This window comes from Oreochromis niloticus, linkage group LG3 (genome assembly GCF_001858045.2).
Source record: "Oreochromis niloticus isolate F11D_XX linkage group LG3, O_niloticus_UMD_NMBU, whole genome shotgun sequence".
Lineage (NCBI taxonomy): Eukaryota > Metazoa > Chordata > Actinopteri > Cichliformes > Cichlidae > Oreochromis > Oreochromis niloticus.
The window spans coordinates 6190387-6214226 of NC_031967.2; the positions used below are offsets into that span (position 1 = coordinate 6190387).

At 39.9% G+C, this 23840-nt stretch overlaps 3 protein-coding genes across 9 annotated transcripts; 1 reads left to right on the forward strand and 2 right to left on the reverse strand.

Moving 5' to 3' along the window:
• Window positions 1-16423, reverse strand: tifa (TRAF interacting protein with forkhead associated domain). 7 transcript variants are annotated; one of them, XM_013274531.3, is made up of 3 exons: window positions 16365-16423; window positions 13312-13758; window positions 1-426 (listed from the first exon to the last, which is right to left on the reverse strand). In XM_013274531.3, the coding sequence occupies exons 2-3, from the start codon at window positions 13741-13743 to the stop codon at window positions 232-234; spliced, it is 627 nt and encodes a 208-aa protein (XP_013129985.1). In that variant the 5' UTR covers window positions 13744-13758; window positions 16365-16423; the 3' UTR covers window positions 1-231. The 7 variants fall into 7 exon arrangements, with proteins under 7 accessions (XP_013129985.1, XP_013129987.1, XP_013129986.1 ...); XM_013274533.3 differs by lacking the exon at window positions 16365-16423 and adding an exon at window positions 15709-15923; XM_013274532.3 differs by lacking the exon at window positions 16365-16423 and adding an exon at window positions 15465-15923.
• On the forward strand, window positions 4761-8806 carry LOC100694519 (RNA-binding protein 4B). Its single transcript, XM_003450349.5, is given in 5 exon segments — window positions 4761-4899; window positions 5325-5744; window positions 5856-6019; window positions 6022-6484; window positions 6811-8806. Coding segments are annotated over 4 exon segments (1113 nt in total). The 5' UTR covers window positions 4761-4811; the 3' UTR covers window positions 6463-6484; window positions 6811-8806.
• Window positions 16424-18366: 1943 nt separating the features above from the next.
• Window positions 18367-21465, reverse strand: LOC106098612 (uncharacterized). The gene is made up of 6 exons (XM_013274534.2): window positions 21339-21465; window positions 19664-19750; window positions 19177-19521; window positions 18878-18988; window positions 18699-18733; window positions 18367-18606 (listed from the first exon to the last, which is right to left on the reverse strand). The coding sequence occupies exons 2-6, from the start codon at window positions 19707-19709 to the stop codon at window positions 18487-18489; spliced, it is 657 nt and encodes a 218-aa protein (XP_013129988.1). The 5' UTR covers window positions 19710-19750; window positions 21339-21465; the 3' UTR covers window positions 18367-18486.
• Between the last annotated feature and the right edge of the window lie 2375 nt (window positions 21466-23840).

Here is a 23840-nt window from a genome sequence, read left to right on the forward strand (position 1 = left end):
TGTATTCCAGATAAACTGTTTATTTCTCAGTCATAACTTTGCACTTTAACAGTATTTGCAAAATTAACAATGCAGCTTATGTAGACAGGATACGAAAAGGGTGCAAAATATTGATTTCACATATACAAAGAGGGATTTCTTGTCTAATGTAATAAATGCACTGAATTGGCATTAAGTCGAGTAAATAACAACAACAAAAAAAGTCACACTTGAATAAGCAGTAATGGTTGGTTATGAATCACAAGGAAGAGTCTCATCACTCTCCTGGGGGCCAAAGGAGCTATCTTTGGGTGACAAAATAATCCTACTATCTGAACATGTCTCCATGACCGGTGGAAGAGACATGGATGTCTGCTCCTTGCAGAGAGACATGGATGTCTGCTCCTTGCAGAGAGACGTCTCTCTGGAAGGAGGTACTGCCAGCACCTCAAACTCTACCTCAAAGTTGGCCTTGGCCTCACCAGACTCGCGGATGATCAGGATCTCATACTCTCCGAACCGGATCAGAGCTTTGTCTGGCAGATCCATCTTCTCCAGGTATCCCAGCGCTGAGGAGTTCACTGACAGTTTCCCCCTCTGGCTCAGATTCTGGATGGTAAACAGCATCTCTGAGCTCTGGGGAATGTGGTAGGCGTAGAGCGCCAGCTGCTTACGGGACACCCGGGGATCAAGCAGAATGTAGGCACAGGTCTGGTCGTCACGGCCCAGCCTGAGAGGGTCATCGGCAGCATGTCTTCTTCTGGTCCCCAGAGGAAGCCGACCATAAAAGCCCTTACAGTTCTGCTGAGGATGGTAAAACTTGATTTGGAGGCAAGTCAGGAGGTCCTCCTCCGTCTCCATTGTCAGAGACACATTCATTTGGAAAAGAATAACTCCAGATGAAAAGAAGAAGACAGCTGATAGTCAAAAAAAGGACAAAAAATAAAAACCAAACAAAAAAATTAGTCATATAGTGAAAATAGACCATCTTATCTGTAAAGCAGGGTTAAATCGTACTGCATATAATCTACAAACATTATTTTTTAGATGCCTTACCTGAATGTGAAACTTTCTTAATTAAATAACGAGGTTTTTATTCCATTCACGGGAAAGAAAGAAACTGTAGAGTTAGAAGAATCTAACGGTGCTGCTGCTGCGAAAACAGGAAGACTATTACTGATTGCTGCACTTCGCAAGCTGTTGCCTTTTATTCAGCGAGTTTTCCTGTTGGTCCAACAGTGCTGCTTTCAAGTGCAAATCCGGAAATTTCACTCTCAGGTTGAATTAAAGCGCCTGTGAATGCAACATAAAAGAAAAAGAAAAAAATAAATAAAAATTTTCATTCAAAAGCTGAAAAACATAGCATCCAAGAATTAGGCACTACAATACACAGTACAGTTATTAAAGTAAAAGTATGTCTACTGTTAAATCAGGAGACTGGACAGTAATGGCGTTACCCAGATCTGAAATATTTATGTATGTTTGATTGCGAAGTCAATGCAAACAGTTTGCCACGTGAAATTAAAGAAAATGAAACAAAATGCTAATAAGAATAAAACTAATTCAACGTAATTCACTGGAGTCTTTGTTACAATTTAAATTCTTTTCCGCTGGTTTCTGTACTGTGCGATTTTTTAACGCGAGCACCTGAATGTAGCATTACAACACTGAAAATTCCACGATGATGCAACTCGGAGTAGACAGAAGCGCTTTTAAAACTTCATTTGGAACCGTGTATTATGATTATTTACAGTACTTTTTATGTAAACAAAGCAGAGAAATAAAATACAGACATGCAAACATACAGAAGAAACAATTAGATGTGAAACAGAGGATATTAATGATGTTTTGTAAAAAAAAAAAAAAGAAAAAAAAAGAAAAGAAAAGAAAAAAAAGTAAATGTAAATGAACCAAAAAAAAAAAAAGAAAAAAGAATTTTTACAAGAGGGTTGATTAAGTAGTGATAATTTTTATGTTTTGCATATCTCGGCAGTCTTAACAAATTACTTATAGTGGTTTTTCAGAAGCAACAATGTTTTAAAATACAAAATGAGATCTGTTTCTTTAAACGCAGTTTAACAGGGTAATCTGTTAAGAAATGTAATTTTATGTATGTTAAAATTTAGCTTCTTATTTCAGAATGAAAAGTCGCTCTTCATTACTGGGGTGGCTGGGGTTAGTGAAAAATAATAATGATGTGTCACAACCAGTTACTGTAAACAGACTCAACTAAAGACACTGCTTCCCATCTTCCCACCCTGCGGTATTTACAACTATAACGGGAAGAAGCAACCTCGTAAAATAGACCGTTACACATTAACCAAGTACGTTTAAAACTTACATACCTCTCTTTTCTTCACCATATAAATGTAGTTGTGAAATGTTACTGGTTAATACAAGGGCGTAGATTTGGTTTTGGCATTGGTGGGGACGGGTGTTTCAACCACCGAACCCCGCCCTTTTTCTTTCTTTTTTTTCCTTTTCGTCTTTGCTTCTTGATAAAAAAAGGACAAATATACTTGCCTACATATGCTATTCTACATGCTATTAAAACATGTAAAATTACAATTCATAGTTTTATATGTGAATTATATAATGTTAAATTACTATTAAACAAATGACTGACTAAGTATTTTAGACTTTAGTTTACTTCAGCCATATTCCACATAAATCAGGTATCATACAAAAATAAAAATAGCTTCAAATACAGTCAAGACAATAAAAGAATATGACTTTAAGGACTTAAATGTGGGATGGAGCGATTTCGCAGGTCTTTCCTCCCCACTGCTGTCAGACTCCACAACAAAGACTTTTGCAGCTGATCAAACACACATAAGACGTTGTAAGTTGTATTTTTACTCAGGTGTATATAACATTTGTATTCTATTTTTATCCTAATGTATATTTTATTCTATTTTATTCTATTCTTTACAGTTGTGTACAGTATATTATTCTTATTGTATTCTAATTTTTGCTATATAACTTTGCACTGTCCACTTTCTGCTGTGACAAAATGAAAGGTAATCTTATCTTAACACGATTACTTCAGGCTACGTCCACACGTACCCGGGTATTTTTGAAAACGCAGATTTTTCTATGCGTTTCCACCTTTCGTCCACACGTAAACGGCGTTTTCGGTCACTGAAAACGGAGATTTCTAAAAACGCCTGCCAGGGTGGATATTTTCGAAAACTCCGTTTTTGCATTTACGTGTGGACGAGGAAAACGGAGAAAACGCAGCGTCATAGGTGTGCGCCTTTTTGACGTCACACTGTGCGCCACGTTATTGTTTCGGTGAAATTAATTTCTACAATACTGTTACCGTTAATTGTACTCTCTGCGGTGTTTAAATGCTTACATATACACACACAGTTACTGTCCCTCCACACATACGACTCGGTTCTGCTTCTATGCCCCATCTTTGTTTACTATTTCCCACCGAGGCTCCTAGACTTCTGATTGGCCAACATTTCTACACGGTTAGGAATATATCGCCACCTGCTGCTTTGGCATGTTCCTAGCAGCGTTTTCCTTCATTTCTGCGTTTACGTGTGGACGGGATTATTTTTAAAAACGAAAACGGAAAATCTCCGTTTTCAAAAATACCCGTGTACGTGTGGACGTAGCCTCAGTTATAGTACACCAACTTCTCTTATACATTAGCACTAAGAGAACACTAAATGAACTGGTGGTTTTTGTCCATAAAACTCATCTAAGATGACCACAAAATTATTATTCTGTGCTTGATGTGCCTCACCTTTGGCCCTGGCTTTTCCCCTCTGACTGCACTAGGACATATTGATAAAATAACACATTGATTCGTGCCATATAAAAAGTGAGACAATTCAGATTCTTTGTCAAATCTACACTAATCAATCAATTTACATCAGCAGCCAAACAATTGTAGTGCAAACTGCACTACAATAAGTGGTATGGAATATTTGCAAAATCATGACTACCTCATGATATTTTGTCTCAAAAATTAACCCTATGAATATGTCAGTGCCACTAGGATGAAATTATTGTGTCACCAACATTTTAACGTAGAGACATATAATTCTAACAGCCTCTTTAAACTAATATCCTGGCTTGCTCGAGGCTGCCGTTTTTTCTTACAGTTTCAATCAAAATTAGACATGTTGCTCTGAGACTGGGAGAACTAATAGAGCTGCTTGTTGTGCAGTTAGTGTCCAAAACACGTAATTCATGGTTGCATACAATTTTAGACTGATGTGGGCCAAAGCCTAGCATAGCCTGTAACGTTATTATGACGGACACATTTCATGAGTGAACTTGGCTTTAAGTGACTTACAGGTTTCTTTGAAAAATACTTTCTTATATGCACGTTCTTCCTCGTTGCTGCCATCCTCCTCTCCTCCTCGCAGCGCAGGTTTGCCGCTGCTGAAACTAAACAGAGCTCCCTGAAAAGCTCTTTCTATCGTTTTTTTTTTTTTTTTTTTTTTTTTTACAAGAAGCGATCAAATTATTGGTGGGGACAATTCAATAATCGCTGGATATTGGTGGGGACGTGTCCCCTCCGTCCATGCCAAATCGACGCCCTTGGGTTAATAAATAAGAGACGGGGTGACTTACAAAACATGGACAAAAGTAGTAGGGCATTTATGACAAAGCACAGTGCTATAGCTAGGTTTTTTTTTATATTGTTATTATTTTTATTAGACATGTAAAGTAGAAAAATAGATATATGGTGTGTAATGTGTAACATTTAATGCGGATAAAAGTTGTAAAGTTGTAAAATTGTTGTTTTACCCGAAGACTTTATATTACTGCGCACGCCCGGGCGGAGGGGGGCGGTGCAGCTGGCTTTTTGTATGCCACAGGCACGACACAACCGGAAATTAGCAAAAGGAAACCTCTCGAAGGGGACTTCAATTCCTTTTTGTGAGCGCCGATTAAAAGGTAAGGAAAGTAGAAAATTTACGTCTTTATATAAATGTACTTGTTTGGCGCATAGGTATGTGTGGAGTACCCTGTTAACCTCGGTACCTTTGTTCGCCCGCTAGCCTCGTTGCGCGAGAATATCGACTGCGCTGCTTTGTCTGTTAGCGTGGCTAACCGGGGCTAACAGGCTACACGAGCGGCGTTTAAACTCGGCTCATTTGTTCTTTTTGTAGACGTATACAGATATAAAAGAAACGATTTATTGATAATAATGGTTTAAAATGATTAAATTGTTGGTACTTGTGCCGCCGTGAACGACGTCTAGGTTTTTACTGTGAGCGGGCCTGTTAACAACTGCTGTTTTTATAGACTCAGAGAAAGGGTCAAACGTACTCTTCAATAGTATGTACTAAAAAAATGTAACTGTATATTTTTTTTTTCAGAATTTGTAATCATGGTGAAGATTTTCGTGGGAAATCTGCCCAGAGCGACAAACGAGGATGAAATCAAGGCACTCTTTACCGAGTATGGCACTGTCACAGAATGTGCCATCATCAAAAACTTTGCCTTCGTCCACATGGACGACCGCAAGGCTGCCACCAAAGCCATCAAGAATCTGCACCTCTACAAGCTGCACGGCACGCCAATCAACGTGGAGGCCAGTCACGGGAAGAACCAGGGCTCAGTCAAACTGCATGTAGCAAATGTAGAGAAAGGATCTGATGATGAGCTGCGTGCTCTATTTGAGGAGTACGGCACGGTCACAGAGTGTGCTGTTGTTAAGAATTTTGCTTTTGTACACATGTCCAACTCTGACGAGGCCATGGATGCCATCAAGGGACTGGACAACACAGAATTTCAAGGTAAGAGAGATTACCAACATTATAAGGAGGTCAAGAAAAAACCTTAAACTGTTGCCTTATTATAAACCAGCCCACATAACCTGTGTTTTTACTTTTCATTTTTTAATGTAGGCAAACGCATCCATGTCCAGATTTCCAAGAGTCGTCCCAGACATGAAGAACGGGATGATTACCCCCCTCCTCCCCCAGACAGGGGTGGCTATTGGCCCCCGCGCTATCCAGGAGAGTGGCCCGAGCCTCCTCCACCTGGCTACATGAGGGGTCGTCTTAGCCACATACCCCAGGTTACCCTGCCCCTCCTCTGCCTCCCCCTCCCCCTAGACGAGCAGTTTATCCAGATCGCCCTTACGATGCTGAGAGGGACAGATATGGCGTGGTAGATTACTATGAGAAGTACCGAGCCCGTCCGTATGGCATGGCCACCTACGACGACCAGCGTCCCGGCGTGCCTCCTCCTCCCCCTCCCCCGTCAGCCGTCGTCCGAGACCGTCTTCCGAACTCGTCGCTCGACCCATATGAGCGTCGGCCCCTTCCTCCACCTCCTCCGTCCTCATACTACGCCCGAGATCGAAGTCCGCTTAGGAGACCGCCTACCACACCAGTGCCCCCTGCCAGTAACGGCTACTCCTATGATCGCTCTGCATATGGAGTTCCACGTGCAAGGGACCCCTACGCAGATCGGCTGCCTCCGCCACCGCCTGCACGCTATGCTTATTAAGCAAGGGCGGCGCATTTTGAAGGTGAGGATAGGTCTGAGGTAGACTGGTGTTGCTCTTTCCTAAAACAGCGTTCCTGTAACGGCAGAGGCAGCCGGGGGTTTGAAAAGCATGCGTACAAGGTGCTGTTCCACAAGTAAATTCGTTGGTAATGCACGTCGATCCATTTAACATGGCTTTTCAGATAGTAAAATAGTATTAAGTGTGTTATAATACGACAAAGATGCATTGTTGAGGATGGAATCTCTGAATTTCGGGAAAAACAAGTCGAATTAGAAATTAACCTGGAACAACGTCCTGTATTCAAGAGTTGCAGATCGTTCATTTCTGTCATTTGCTCTTTTTTTCAGGATTGTCGTCCGACTGCGTCGCCGCTCGGCGCCTCCTGATGCACGTGACTCTATCCTCTCCCTGTCAGTGGCTGAGCGCGTAACGTTCCCCTGCGATGCTGACAGGAGGAACCGAATAGCCGACGTCCACGTCTCTTTCTGTTTTTATTACTTTGAGGCAGTTTTTACACTCGTATTTTTCCTCCTGGTTGTTTTAATATGTAATTGTGCTGTAGTACTTTTACTGCTTGCCGTCTGGAGTAGGTGTTTATTTTTTATTTTATTTTTTTGTACTTTTTCGTTTGAGTAATACTGATGTTGTTTGTGACCTTAGAGAAGCTGAATGAGTTCAGCAACAGTTTCTAGGCGATACTTGTGACTGTAGATTTAACTGAACTTAACTTTGTTTGGTATAAAATCTAACCTGCACGTTGACTCCATCATGTAAAACTTTTACACCGCACAACAAACCGCTGTGAAAAACTTAAACTGCTCAAATATAGGAGTTCGATGCATGTAGGAAGTAACTGTTAACTTACAGGAAATAAATGTCAGCCGGAAGTCTCCTCAGAGCGTTTATATGTGCATTGTCAAACACTTCTAATTAACCTGATTCAAATATTGTTGTAGGGTCACCGGAAATATCATTTTAAAAGTTATCCGTTTGTTAGCGTTGAAATACCGTGAGACAAGCTTGTTAAAATCGTCACGCTGATTAAAAAAAACACGCCAAAACTTTGCTCACTGGTCTTGTCTGAAATGGTGCAGCTTTTATTCCTCAGCAGGGCGTCTGACGTCTCCCCTCAGTGCCAAAGTTGAAGCTTCTCGTATTTGAAGGCAAGTAAAGAAAAGCTAGTGCTCTCTAAACCTACCTACTGAACCGACACTGGTTTTGATAGGTGAGACTGGTTTACTTTGAGTCATAAGGGGGAGGGGTTATTACCTCAACGACTTCTGGACACCTTCACAGTGAAAAGGTAAGTGACAGGTTACTGAACTGGAAAAAATGCTGATGTAGTGCTGAAACATTCCACATTTGTATGATTCTTTTAGGTAAATTATTACTTTCATTCAAAGTAGTTTTGTGTAGTAGTCAGAAAAAGTGGGGATTTCTTTAGGCTGTCTTTATGCCCAAAAAGTCCTGAAAGTACCAAAGGTAGATAAAGAGAACGTGAATAAGAGAAAACCATCAGGTGTGGTCAGTTATTTAGAGATGGAATGAGCCACTCTCACGCATCTGTTGGGAAAAGTATCAACATCATGCTGGAAAATCTTACAGAAATGTCTTAAGCTAGTCAGACTGAACAGGTGAACGAAAGTTAAGAGCAAATGTTAACTCAGTTTGGTGTTGTGGAGTCTGTTAAGGCCCTTGTGCTTCTCTGAAGGTGAAAAGAACGTCCAGTGGCATCTGGTGATTTCTTTGACTATCCAGTGGATGTAAAAGTTTCACCACTTTGTGAAAAACTTAGCTTGTGAGTGTAATTGTTGGTTAGTACACCTGGTTCAGTGTAGACCGTTTAGGGATTCGTAACCCACTTCCACTTAGGTGGGTTGGATCAGCACTCGGTATATCTCACCCTTCACTCCAATGAATAAACAGTGCTAGTGTGGATTTGGGCCATGGGTCAGCGGTTGAAAGAACAGGTCATTTTTAAGTAATCAGACATCTGTCACATTCTCTAATGTTGAACAAATGTTTGTGACAGCACTGCATAGAGAAGAACTCGACTGTCATCTGCCTGTCTGCAGTTTGCTAATGATTATAGGGAAAAGTGAGAAGGCTGCTGGGGCAGGGTTTAGTGGGGTTAAATGAGAACAGTGGTGCTTTGGTTTGTGTCATTCCATCGCTCACTGATGGCTAATACTGGATCACTTATTTATTTGGGTTCTCTCTATCTATTTTTAGGGAAATTTGATGATGCAAGTGTATGTTTGGAAATTGATTTTAATCATATTAAGAGTTAGGTTCAAAGATGTTAGCTGGTCTGCAAAACTGTCCAGCTGTTCTTTATGTACACTGTACAGATTGTGAAGGGTACGCTTTGCTGCTGACAGATCGGATGCCAGCAGCAGGGTTTCAAACTCATCTGACTTAAAAGCTGCCATCATATTTTTTTTTTTTTTTTTTTTTTTTTTTTTAGGGAAAGTCGAGGTCTTTTAAAATTGGAAATTTGAATTATTTATTTTTACAGTTTTTTGACTGAATGAACGTGAAGGATTTACCACAGAACACTACATTTGGACTTGAAGATGTGATATTTCTATATATTATACATATAGATTTTAAACCCTTGTAAACATGAAATTGGTTAACAGTGTGTGGGAATTTCACAGTAATAATTTCTTTAATGTATTGTCAGTTTTTGGATTTTTACAAATATCAATAAAATATTTAAAAACATGGACTCTGCTAACATGCTGTTATTTAAGCTGTGTGTCTAGTTACTTGGCTGGTTGCCATTTGTGTCACTGTTTTCACTGCATTGTTTTATTTGTGTTTGCTACTGCACATTGGCCGTGTTCAAATTTATTGTTCTTAAAAAGCTACATTGCATTGAAATATCTGAAGTTAAAGGATTTGTCTTCAAACATGTGCACAAGAAGCAATTTCTTAACATTCTGGTTTTTAATTGGACAGAAGCAGCGCTATGATACCTGAGGTGTTTTTTTATATCATGGAAAGAGCTTTTTTTGCTCAATTTTATATGGGACAGTAAATCTAATATGAATAGATTTTATACTACAAAACTAAATTCAGGCTTACTGTCATGGAATGGGGAAACACTTTATTCCCTGTCCCATAATCAAAACCAGTTAAAAATGAGGATTTCGATTCTGCTATAAAAATTTATATTATAGGACAGTTTGTATACATTAATTCCTACTTTTGATATAAATACATAAGTGCATAACTAACTTCATGTGGCAGGATCGGGCTTAAGTTGATCAGTTTAAAAAGTTGTAGTTTCACTATGCCACCAAACACTAGTGCAGGGGTCGGCAACCTGCGGCTCTAGTCCTTATTTTGCGGCTCCGGGTGGTTTGGGAAAATAAATTAGAAGTATTTAGCTGAAGTGCATTTTATTTGTGTTTAGTTCTTTTTTTTTTAACTTGTAGTTCTAAATTGGAAGATTATTGTGATTTTGAAATATAAAAATAAAATTATCTTATTTTTTCATCGCTCAAAATAAGCGTCACACTGGCAGAAGCCGGTATTCCCGCTGAAACACCGTGCATTTATCGAGACTTTCAACCCCAGGTAGGCCAATTATGGATCTTCGGATCCACATTATGTCGGCAGCTGTTCTCCACCGTGAACTATGTTAAAAACAAACACCGTTCCCGCCTCACAGATGACAGCTTACAGTCCTGCATAAAGATGAAAGCCCCGATTTGCAGACGCTGTGCGCGGAAGTTCGGGACCAGAAGTCTCATTGTAAACATATCACTGCAGACCCGACGATGTTTTACATGGACATGCTTTTCAGCATCTCTTTATTGACCACTTTTCACACACGGTTGCTGTACGCATACAGCCGGCTGTAGCTTTTCAGCTCACAGCCCGACAACACAACAGCAGAGAGAGCACAGGCTTTAAGGCGGCGAGGCGCGATTGCGGGTGCCGCTCAGGTGCGTCCGACTCCTATGCAGCGGCACTGCAAACCACGCCCCGCCACACACATTAACAAGGTAAAATAGATATTTAGGCAGAATTTTGCAAATATCTATTTTTTTTTTTTTTTTTTTTTTATTTTTTTTTAGCGGCATAGTGCTTTTTTTCCAATTACTTTTTAGGTAAAAAGGGTGGCGGCTCACAACAGTTTTTGTTTGCTACATGGATCATTTTAGTTCAGCTGGGTGTCTTTACTTTTGTTATATTTCTTTAAGAGTTCAAAATGTGTTAATTACATAAATAAAATGTAATTTTCTCTGTAGCACTTCATGGATTACATAAGCAACACACCTTAGTTGCTCTGTGGATTCTTTTAAAAAGCAGTTAAAAACTTTTCTGTTCAAACAAGCCTTTTGTTGATCTACGCATTTTATATTCTTTACATTATTTACATTTGATCTTTTACATTGTGTATAATGTCTATTGATTGTATTGTTTATTTTAATATTTGTGTACAGAGCTTTGTGGCTGCCTGTCTGTGAAAAGCGCTTAATAAATAAACTTTACTTACCTGCTTTAGTTGTGCACACAAAGCACAAAGCACAAAAAACAATATATACAGTGTTATCTTCATTTTAGATTTCAAAAAGTATTTGCGGCTCCCAGTGTTTTCTTTTGCGTGGAAACCGGGTCTAAGTGGCTCTTTGGGTGTTAAAGGTTGCTGACCCCTGCCCTAGTGGGTGATGTTTGCTGTCAGGACAAGGTCAGGCTTTAGGTTACCATTAACCCTTTCAGCAACAATATTGATATTTTAGTGAGCATTTCTGGCAAAGTTCTTGAAGGCAAACGTATGTTGTGCGATGTTATGTATAGTAAGTGTTCAGAGCAATAACAGCGTCCTGATACTTCCCCATCTTGACTAATAAATTCCAAACAGCGGTAAAACAATATCTGCAGAAAGTTGCAATGAGACAATAGATGCTCTTCTATCACTCGAGTGTGGAAGCTGCATTCAATAGTCACTGAGTAACTTGAAACTTCAAACTGATCAGAGGATGTTTCCCTGTTGTAAACCTGACACAAGTGACACGCAGTGAAGGGGAGAAAGAGCTCCCCAACTTTGTCATAATCCTATTGTGTATTTAGGTTTGATTCTTACTAATTCAACTTCTTATCTTAATGAAGTTAAGGTATTTTTGAAAACATATAATGCTGTATAGAGCAGCATAATACATATATCTTAAAAAGTGACTTTAACTTTAACTTTTAGTTTCTATATGTGTATATATAGTGTGTGTGTGTGTGTGTCCCAGCAGAACACAAAGGAGAGTCATTCATAGTAAAACTGAAAGTAAAATATCAAGTTTAGCCAAAGAATGGGAAGCATAATTTTATCTGCTTCTTTTTCTGCGAAATGTCATTTAGTCATAGGCATGCTGGGGCATCTCCAGTTCATCTCATGTAGCATGAGATAAGATAACAATCTGATACAGCTTCAGCGGACTTCCCCCTTTGTAAATTCAGTAATGTAGGAACATGAACCTCTAGGTTGGAATTTGCTCTACGACAATAAGAACTAGTTTTTGGACCTGACCCAGCGGTAACAGATGACCTGTGTGTCTCTATGGCTGGCTTACCTAAATCAAATTATATCTTCTCACTTCTACAACACAAATTTGTTGTTTTTGTCTGAACCTGCCATACTGGCTAATAATGATGCAATAACAGTAGCCTACATTCCCAAATGTATTTTTTCTGTTTTGACCTTCCATATATTTGACATGTTTCACCAAACACCAAACATATAGGCACACACACTGAAACTGGAAACTAGCAAGCCAGCTGACACACAAAGTTGATGCTGAAGGCAGACAGTCTAAAGAGAGCATTTTAGCTAAGTTAAAGCTGAAACAGGCTTTGTGAAGCTTACAGAAATATGTGCAAGAGCAAAATTAAAGGTGAAGTGAAATGTTCTGCAGTAACATTAGGATGCATTTTGCTTCATTTCAAGCCGTATACTGTGGGTATTTTTCCTATTCACACTTGTGTAACCGATTGCTGTTTGTCAGACTGAAACTGGAATGCAGTATGTTGCTTCACTAAACAGTCTGATGGCTAAACACGTCTTGTTGACACTTTGAGGAGTTTATGTGAACTTATCTAAGACTTTTGCAGTACCTGCAGCTACAGATGTGACTTTTATTTCCTTGCATGGTCCTGAGCTGGAAAACCATGTTGTAAACTTTACACTGAAGACACACAAAGGAAATTAGAATTATATTCATTTGACAATACTTTAAGAAAATTTCAGAATTCTGTGTCTGATTTCAACCGGTGTCTGAAACTAATATTCGGGTTTGCACTGGCTTTGTTGTGTATGTATATAACTGTAACTTGAAAGTCAGTGGGAGCTGTTTTATCTGATCTCTTGATAAACCTGTCTCAATAAGTCAAATTGGTTTGTGTTCAAGGTAAAGGCCTCTATAAACCATTTCCATAAACTCAAAGTGTCTATAATTGGCAGTCACATCAAACATTATCTAAAACCATGTGCACAAAAACAGTTTAATTTCTTACACTGAAAATATAGAAACAAGTAGCTTTAAGGTTCTAAAACATTTGCATTTTAAAACACTTTAAATGTAGCTGTAATCATATTATGATCAGAGTTTTTTAATATCTACAGGGTACAATTTGTCTCAGCCAGCTCGAACTCTAATGTAACAACATCACAGCAATTTGCCCCTAAGTTCACTAAGTCATTAACATAAACAGAATACATGTCAGTAAGGATAGTTCATCTCATCACTCTCTAGAGGGTTGCGTACGCTGAGCTCAGCTGAGAAGTTGTTCATCATATTTGAGTCTGTGCTCATGGGTGTCTCTCTGGAAGGAGGTGCTGCCAGCACCTCAAACTCTACCTCAAAGTTGGCCTTGGCCTCACCAGACTCGCGGATGATCAGGATCTCATACTCTCCAAAGCGGATCAGAGCTTTGTCTGGCAGATCCATCCTCTCCAGGTATCCCAGCGCTGAGGTGTTCACTGACAGTTTCCCCCTCTGGCTCAGATTCTGGATGGTAAACAGCATCTCTGAGCTCTGGGGAATGTGGTAGGCGTAGAATGCCAGCTGCTTACGGGACACCCGGGGATCAAGCAGGACGTAGGCACATGCTTCGGTGTCACGGCCCAGCCTGAGAGGGTCGTCGGCAGTGTGTCTTCTTCTAGTCCCCAGAGGAAGCCGACCATAAAAGCCCTTACAGGTCTGCTGAGGATGGTAAAGCTTGATTTGGAGGCAAGTCAGGAGGTCCTCCTCTGTCTCCATCGTCTGAGACACATTCATCGTGAAAAACCTTACCTGTCAAACAGCATGCAAAAAACAATGAAACAAAAAAACATAATCTTAGGTAAGAGTGTGACTTACTTTTCAAATTGTAGAAGATTGCTGCTTTTACCTGGTAAAATGGAAAAAAAGAAATGCAAAGTGTCCCAGTAAAAAGATTCAACTAACTATGCTGTTGCTACCAGAGAAAAATATGAATGAGTCTTTATGACTACGGCTCTTTACAAGCAGCTGTCTTTGTTTTCAAGGAAGTTTCCTAATTGGCTCTGCAGTAACCGCTTATCAAGTTTAAATGTGCTGCTGTTGTTCAGCCGCTGGATTCCTCTTTCTGGTACAAAGTGGGCCAAATACAAAGAAGAGAGACGAACTTGCGACAGAAAAGCCGATCAGCTGATCATTAAGCAGTTTCACGATTGAAGTGGCAGCAGGAAGGGGAGGGAGAGAGAGAGGCAGTCGCTCCATATATCGGTTGTTAAGCTTAACGTGGGAATGCTTTACAAACATTCAGAGATGAACTTACACACTTGCTTTACTTCTCTCTGGGATAAGTTCCTCGGAGATGAAATGCTGGTTTGGTAGCGAGGCTACAAATACACACAGCCGCTCTATCACTTGACGCATACTGCTCCGACGTACTACGGTTATGAGCCGAGTTACGCCGTCGCAAGTTTTGTGAGGTGTTTTTTTTTTATATTTAATGGATCGGATTACATTTTTTATTTCTCGCCGATATCCGATCCAGTAATTTAGGTCAGTATCGGACCGATACCGATACGTAATATCGGCTCGGTCCATCTCTAATCACAGTATCACCTCTGTAGCGCTGTTGAGTGAGCGGGAAGAAGTATGGGCTCAAATTGTGGTCATAAATATTTTGTACTTGTAAATCAGTTTTGTACTTGTAAATCAGGATTTGTATGTGTAAAAAGAATTTGTGTGTGTGTAAAAAAGATTTGCGTGTGGACTTAGCCAAAAAATACCTCTGAAACTCTGCACTCAAGTTTCAAGTTACAAGTACGAATTTTGACCCTATTTGGCCAATCAGATGAAAGGAAGAAAAATGGGGTCAAAATTCGTACTTGTAACTTGAAACTTGAGTGCAGAGTTTCAGAGGTATTTTTTGGCTAAGTCCACACGCAAATCTTTTTTACACACACACAAATTCTTTTTACACATACAAATCTGTTTTACACACACACAAATTCTTTTTACACATACAAATCTTTTTTACACACACACAAATTCTTTTTACACATACAAATCTGTTTTACACACACACAAATTCTTTTTACACATACAAATCCTGATTTACAAGAACAAAATATTTATGACCACAATTTGAGCCCATAAAGAAGGAGCTCTGCAATATTCAACTGTTACACATTAACTAATCCTCTGCCACGATATGAGTCAAGCAGAGAAAAGCTAATGTTAATGAATGTCGAAGGAGAGGTGAATATGACCAAACATGTACAAACCGTTTCATACCACAGCTTAGGAAATCACTTACTTAAGGGCTCTGGTATGACACAGGAAGTTTGTTTAGGGCTGTTCTGACAGAAAATAGTGCAGTATTATAATTTTTAAGTTCTAAAATACTGGTTCATTTTTCTTTAAATTAACCAGTCCTTCAGTAGATCAATGAGTCCTCCTAAACACAAGATGGCGCTGTGTTTGTTTTCTAATTTGGCTTGTATCGTGGCAGGCAGGCAAAAACGTACCGGAAGTCGGTAAAAGGAAACGTCTCCACGGGTTTTAAATCGCTGTGGCGGCTAAAAGTAGCAGCGCATGTATATCGTATTGTCACGATATTTAGAATTGGTCGCATTTTAAAGGCGGGATCGTTCATAACCTCAGAGTGTTTTTCCGCCGCTTTTCTCCTCTGTAGCGCTGTTGAGTGTTAGCTTAGCTTTGCTTGCTAGCGGACTGTTTTTAGAAGCTTGTACGTTTTCAAAGTCTATTTACCACGCTGTAGATTTGCGTGCACAGCTATAACTAGTCACCCATCAAAGCCAGAGCTGTCCAAAAATGCTGCTCTCCCTTCTGTTTGACAAGCTCCATCTTTGTCATCTGATCACAACTACCTCCCAAAAAAGCTTTCAGATGCAGTACCTGTTTGTGGCCACAAGAAAGTAATTTACAAGACAAAAAAAGTAATATGTGATCCTGCTGCTGTTCTAAGACATCAGGAGGACTGTTGCTTTCATTTATTTTCATTAATACTTTAGTTAATCCTGTTTCCAAGTGTCCTATTTTTTCTCTCCTTTTTGTCTATAAACGTTTTTTATTCAGATATTTAACAATGGTGAAGATATTTTTGTGGGAAATGTGCCCCAAAAGGCAGATGAGGAAAAATTCAGGACACTCTTTAGCGAGTATGGCACAATCACAGAATGCACCATCATCCAAAACTGCCAACAAAGCCATCAAGACTCAGTCATGGGAAAAACCGAGGCTTGGTGAAACTGCGTGTCATGAATGCAGAGAAGGGATCCGATGACGAGTAAAACATAATTCAGTTTCTTGAGGGGCCACAGTAGGGTCAGGGCAGTGGTTCATTTACTTTCTGGCAAAAAAGACGTATGCGATTATTCAGTCACTCGTCTGGTTGACCTACCTACCTGTTTGAAGGACGAAGATTTTCACCAGGAGACCCACGATCATCATTACAAGAACAGCAGTCAAAGCAGTTATGATTAAACATGCCAGCTTAATTATTAAACTAGAACATTGCTCTGCACGATCAATAAAGTGGACAAAACTTAAGAAAGGTGGAGATGTTGGCGCTCATGTCAAATTTTCCGTTTTGAAATCCATGACAGAATGCTGCATCACCACTAGACCAGTGCATAGAGGCGATGCTCTGATCTTGTTTCTGGTAACATCTATTCTGGACCACAATGTGTAAGTTATAACTCTGAAGATGTTGGAGCGCCTCAGGGTGACCTCTTCATCAGGCTGGACCTCCCAGCCTGAGACTCAGAGGTCAAAATAGTCTGAAACAAACAGTTTAATTACTGTTTTTATGATTTAACTTAAAAAAAGAGCAGGTATCATTCCAGTAAATAATCCAACAGTTGCAGTATAGTAATTCAGTTTCAGTACTTACTGAGAAGTAAGGCTGGGACTATCTTTGGGATCCTGTACATGGGCTGTGGTTAGAATAAAGCAGAGTGCTGTACATGTTAATTTGTTTATTCAAACTGGAAACTTTAGTTCAGTCTTAACCGGTGAATTAACAAGCTTTATCTGCCCTGGTGTTCTAGGTGGACATAGAACCTGGTCCCCACAGTATGATGGTTAAGTCAACTGATAACACTGGTTTAAAAAAGAATGCAAAAAGGTAACAGTGTTTAATTGTAATACAACTTGATTTCTGAATGTATTTTATAGGGTAAGGTCTATTTTCCTATATGGAGACAATGTCATGCAGCCATTCGCTGAAATTTGAAATAAATTGAGTCACACACAACCAGGTTGTCTTTGTGAGTGTCATTTAATTCTGTAAAGACTTCAAACAACAGTACAGATAACATGACTGCTGTCTGCATGCTTTTTGACAAAGAGGGATTGTAAGTCTAGAATATTTGTAGAGACAAGTTATCTGCCATGGTCACAGAACAGTAAGATGACTATGAGGACTTTAGAACCTTTTCTTTTTGTGTATTGTTGGTTATATTGGAGTAAAATCCATTCAGTAAACAATATTAAAAACCTGCGGGATGTGAAAGTGTTGCATGTCTGATCTTTAACACATTCTCCAGAACTAATGGACCACCATGCTTGAGAAAACAGCATGAGCACAGTCAGTTATCACTTTATTTACTGTCCTTTGTGGCTAAATTGTGAAAGATGCAGGAAATGCTAGCATGCTGGTGAACGCTCTTCTTCCTGTTGTTTAGAATACAGCATAGACCAAACCACACACTGTGGGTAAGCTTAATATCTGCTGCAAATTTTGTATGTGTAACTGAATATTTGGCTCTCAGTAATCTGTGCAGTTTAAAAAGAGAATTGTAAGAGATATCACCTGCACCAGTTTGGCAGCGTGGCGGTGATGATTTGGGGGAGGCACATCCATGAAGGGACATACAGACCCCGACCTGCTACCCAGTGGTACCCTGACTGGGTGGTACTGAGTGGTTCCTCAGACTGTAGAGCTTATTTCAGACCTCATGTGGGGCAGCTGACTGAATTCCTTTTGACCAAGGACAGTGCCTGGTTTTATGTGACCAGCTGGCTAGGCAGTGCAAAGACATTAACTGGGTCTTAATTTCTCCAGACCTAAAATTTAAAGCCTCTGGGATGTTACATATCACATATCCAATGCTGCCAGTACACACACTGTTCAGGAGATCACAGATCACCTCTATCTGAATCTGGGAGGAGATCTCCTGTGACATCGTGTGCTATCTTATCAGGACAATACCCAGACGTTGTGTCATGCTAACGGCAGTGAAGAATAGTGACAAAAAGTAAAACTAGACAACAATCAATCAGGTTTACAGGACTATATGAAACAAAGACATGTTCTGCCATTACTAGAATTATAAAGAAAAAAACATGCAATTAAAATAATAGCACATACTAAGAAATTAAGAATTTTTTTTTCTTTTTGTTCATTTTTGTCCAACTTTTATTCATAAAATCTTTTTTTTTTTCATCTATGGAAATCCACCAAACAAACATCAGAAAATCCATAATAAAACCTCAGTTCCACAGAGTTCCAGATGTTTTCTGATTCTATCTAGTTGAGGAATAAATAACATTTGTGTTCACTTCTCTGACTGATGCCAGCCTGTGGTGACTTTCTGTTTTTGGATGAAATGTCACAGCAGCATAATCCAGGTCTGAGCGCCGGCTCTGTGAATAAAAGAACTGTCAGTCTCATAACTAAGCGGGTAAAGAAAAAGAAACATCGTAATCTAGGAAGGACACAAAATCAAACACATCACCTCTTCCTGTAGATTCTGTTCTCCAGTGTGAGGTACTGCAAAGTACAGAATTAAATTGTATAGTCATTTTAGTTGCAATGTTTCTAACTAATGCTATTGAGGGATTTTTTTAAACAAGAAGAAAAATGGTTCTGTTATATGGCAACAGTATATGTGAAAATCTGTGGAAACAAAAATACCTTTCTGGAGATGTTTGATTTTAGCAGCCAGATAGATGACAGCCATAATGAGAAAAACTGTCAGAGCACCCAGGACCACACTCATCATCTTTGGTAATCCATCAAACACGTCTATGAGAAACATAACTGAATTAAATAACAGTGACACAGTGTGCTACAGTTATAAATTAAGTGCTAAGTTTAGTATTGTTAAGTTTTAATACTAGGAAGATTTTCCAATTTCAACATTCGATTAATCTAAAACTTAGATCCATGTTTTCATGGCATTCATCAAAATGAAATAAATATAAAATTCCTACCTTGGACCTCTACATTTGTTGTATCAACAATAACTGCATATTTGCTTAAGTATTTTCCACAGAAATACAGTCCCGAGTCCAATAAATCCACTTGTTTGATTTTGAGAAACACAGTGGATATGTTGGTGCTCATTTCAAATTTTCCACTTTGAAGTCCTGTGCAGAATGAAACAGGCTCATGAGGCTGGAACATAGAGCAGATACAGTGGAGTTCAGATCTCTTGGTCACTCTGAACCAGAATATCTCTGTGGGAGAACTGGAAAAGTTGGAGCACAGCAGCGTGACTTCTTCTCCAGACTGAACCTCCAAAGTCTGAGAATCAGAAACAGAGACGGAGATCCAACCTGAAAATAAGAACGAAAGAAAACTGGAAAAAAAAAAAAAAACCCTCCAAAAAACTGGACATGCAAGATAATGTTTTGCCAAATGAATTAACGGAATCGTATAGAAAATACAATCAATTCTGTGTAAATGAATTCCACTTACCGAGGCTGAGGAGAAATAAAACTGTGAGAGAGTGACATTTCCACATTGTGCCTACGATGCCCCTGAAATGGAGCTCTACACAAAGGTCTGAAAAGGTGTGGTTTTTACTATAAGCACACACAAATAAACACGCCTACACACAGTTTAACACCAGTGATTTGCTAATTAGTCTCCAGTGCTGCTTTCTTCAAGTTGTTTGTATAAATGTTACCGTTTGCTTTGAGAAAATTCAATATAAGAGACAGATTACATGATTGTCTACATATAAACAAATTAACCAAGTTAAAAATAAATCTTCAACCATGAAAGTATGTTGTACACACCATGTTTAATAATTCATCAAGCTTTCCATTAAAAGCAAAAAACAGTTAATTGCACTTAATTTTGCCTATGGATTGTGAGTGCCAACTGAATTGGTTTGGGCCATATGGATGTCAGCTTCTGAGTTGGAAAAATTAAGCCAATGTGTAAGTTCATTGCCTGTATTCTCCCAGAAAGCCACCAGATGGCAATAGATGTTGTTGCAAAGAAAGACTTTGGTGCTGTAGAAGTCTACAGGAAAACAGCTTAATGACTTCACATTTCACTGCATGTCGTACCTGTATAACTATGCATGTGACAAATAAAGAATCTTGAATCTGTTAACTTTTGAATGAGCTTATGGCAGAGGTCGGCAACTACATTTGTCCAAGGGCCTGAATTTTTCTTGGCAGACACTGAGGGGCAGATGCTGTTGTACAATAAAATAATACAGTATCATAGGTAATATGTGATTATTTCATTATATTTTTCCTTCCAAGTTCATGTTATTTCTTCACCTGGTCAGTGTTGACGGACTCATTATCTGTACTGCAACAAGCCACAAGAGGGCGACTGTGATATGTTAAGCTTCATACTTGTGAGGCCATCGTGCTGTCCATCACTGTCACATGCAATGTCATGGTTTGTGAAGAAAACTCAACCTTAACCTTTACCTCAACAACACAACCTCAAGCGGAAAGTTGATGCAGAAAACCGCTGCTATAATGAAGACTGAACCGATATGTATTCATAGGGCAACTCTTAGAAACGCTGTACCTGTAAACCTCATTTGCAGTGAAACTGTCGCTGTTGCTGAAGAATATAAATTGAGCTACCACAACACCACAAAGTATTCAAACCTCAAAGAGTCATATCCTGAACAGTCAGAGACCCATCGGAGAAAAAAAATGATGCTTTGAAACTTAACTGAACTTCAACTGAACAAGAGAGGGAAAATAACCACGTCTCAGCAGGCTGCCTGGGTTTTCTCCAAGCACAACAGGCCATATACTGGCAAACTGAGGAAGGTGATGCCCCTTAACGAGGCAGCTGTTTGAAGTGAACTGATTGACATCCAGGCCACTAGTGACATGAAGGCTGCTCTCCAGAGATGTTCTGGTTCAGAATGACCAAGAGACCTGGACTCCACTATCGGCTATCGGCTATCTGAAAGCTTGAGCACCGTTTGGGTGGCTTGTCCCCAAGAGTATGACACACGTTGGCCATGTATGTGCTCGCCATGTTTGGCTCAACATACACCTGTGAAGCTGCGTTCTCAAAAATTAACTTTATAAAATGCATTACAGGAATAGACTGTCAAGCCACTCTTTGTGTATCTGTCATTCTCCTTTGGAGACGCCTTTGTGCAACCCACCTCATCGCTCAGCCTCCATCTTCATCTCTACCACCACCAGCGTCTAGACTCTGGGAGGTCCTACTCTAATGCTTATCACCGCTGGGGTTCTGTTGTGCCGAGACAGGCTGTTGGATTCTAACCGCCAAAATTCTGGACATCAATAAATCATGTTGCTTTCATTCGAATGATCTGTTCTTATTGAACTGCTTTCAGGGCAACAGTCCTTATTAAGCTGCCCAAATGAAATCATCAGAGCAAGTGTTATTGCCACCAGGTGTGTGAGCCTGAAGGCGGGAAACTCCTCTGGTCTTGACAAAGCGCATAGGGACAAATTGGCTGATAGCGATCGCCTGCTGAGGCATTGGTGTGTCCTGAGGTGACCTATTAGCTGGGAGCTGGCTGAGTACTAATGTCAGTGTGAAAAAGAGGGACCTCCTGCCTGATTGTGAAGTGTGGCGGCTCATTTGGAGACTGACCAGTCAGTGTAACGTGGCAACCCAGCCTCGACAGTAGGAGACAATGCGTGTGATTGACAGCACATTTGTAAGTTGTGTCTCCACTGTTGTTCACCAGGTGCAGCTATGTTGGGAGAGGGTCGCCACGGCTATTAGCCATGCCAGCTTCTGGGATGATGGTTCTGGCCAATATTTGTTTACTTACAGGGTGATGCCACAAGGGGAGCTGCAGTGGCATCGAGCGACAGACTCCAGTGCAGAGTGTGAGCTGGGCTGGGATGTGTTGAGCCCAGTGGAGGGACGATTTGATTCAATTTTATTTATATAGAGCCAAATCACAACAACGTGGAAAAGCATTTGATCAGTGTAATGAGGAAAAATCACTAAACAAATACGTGAGGTGAAAGATCAAGTCCATTATTATTCACCTTAATTGGAAAATAAATCTTAATCTCTTAAAGGTAAGTTAGACTTGGTTAGAGAGACAGAAACATAATTTAAACGGCAAACTTCCTTGTAGACTTTCAGCAAATGATGAATTGGTTGTTATGGGATCTCTGTCTGTCTAAAGAATGGATCCTAACATACAGAACTTTTCAGAAATGGAACAACGTGCTCTGTATCAAGAGTTGTAGCTCCATTAATTTCTGTCATTTGGTATATTTTTTTTCCCCAAGGCTTGTTGTCCAACTGATCCTGGTGCATGCAACACCTTCCTGTCCATCAGTGAGCACTTAATGTTCCTCTGCAATGCTCACAGGATGGAGTGTTCCTCCCTATCAACGATGTGCACAACCTGATCATTGGGAATGGTCTTTGCACCTTGTATACTGTATTACTGTTTGTGCTGGGGAACCTGGTCCTTGGAAGGCAATATGTCTGTGAAGGTTCTGCACTCTCCACCAGTTGCTCTTAGAACTGAAGAAGCTTCTTGGGTGAGAGGTGACATTTTCAAGAAACCTAAAGAAGTCCAGACGCTTTTCTTTCCAAGCTCCTTAGACTGGTCCTTGGAGTGGACCAAGTTTTGGAGTAATGTGTTTTACGGTTTGAAAGCCACAGAGGCACCGTGTTTCTAGAAAACACATGTCAGATACTCCTACTGATCACAAGATCCTCAAAAATGCAAGAAATAAAAAAACTCTGGGCAGTGGCGGTCCTAGCCCCGGGCGAACACTCCCTCTGCCCCCCCCCCCCCCCACACACACACACATGCGCACACATACACATAAAACATATTAAGGATTGTACATTAACATAAAACTGTTGTCGGAACCATACCGAATTTCACCAGAGAAACACACACACACACACACATATGAAGAGAGAGAGAGTATGCACTGTATGCAAATGGCTACCAAACAGCCATCATAATTTGCGAGTTGGTTATTAGAAGCTGAAGAAGTCACTTGGATGAGTGACGAAACGTTTCTCCCACAAAACGCTACGTCCAGATGAACAGAATCAACTTTTTTGAGGTTTGAGCAGAAACTTTTACTTGGAAGTTAAGACATCTTATCCAGTGAATTTAATAACTCAGCCTGCCTAATGGAGAAGCTGGGCCTCACAGAAGTTAAGTGAAAGCACTAGTTTGTCTAATGAACCAAAAATAAGCAACGAGTAGCATCTGAGAGCAGTGCAACTTAGATTTTACAGCATGTAATTTAAAGGTGAAAGTTAATTTTCCTACATAGATATTTTGGCATTACCTCCACAAAATGTCACCAAAGCGCTGCGATGAAACATATTTTATCACATATTTTTGTTAATTTGGGTCTCATTTAGTTAGAAATGTTTATTTATCAGATGGAGATAAATGATTATTGTGAGCTTTTCTTGACCCTTAGCTGTTGTTCTACGTTTTGACTAGATGGCCTCAACAGGAAAGAGGTTCTCTTATGCAACCAGGTTAAAGGAAACCTACAGATTGAGGTATAAACTAGAGGGGCAAAGATGCTGATTTTAGCATCAAATGACATTAAACATTTTCTTTTTGTATGCTGTTGGATAGGTTAACAGATGCATGCCTTACTCATCCTCAAGTCTGTACACATTCTGCACGACAAAC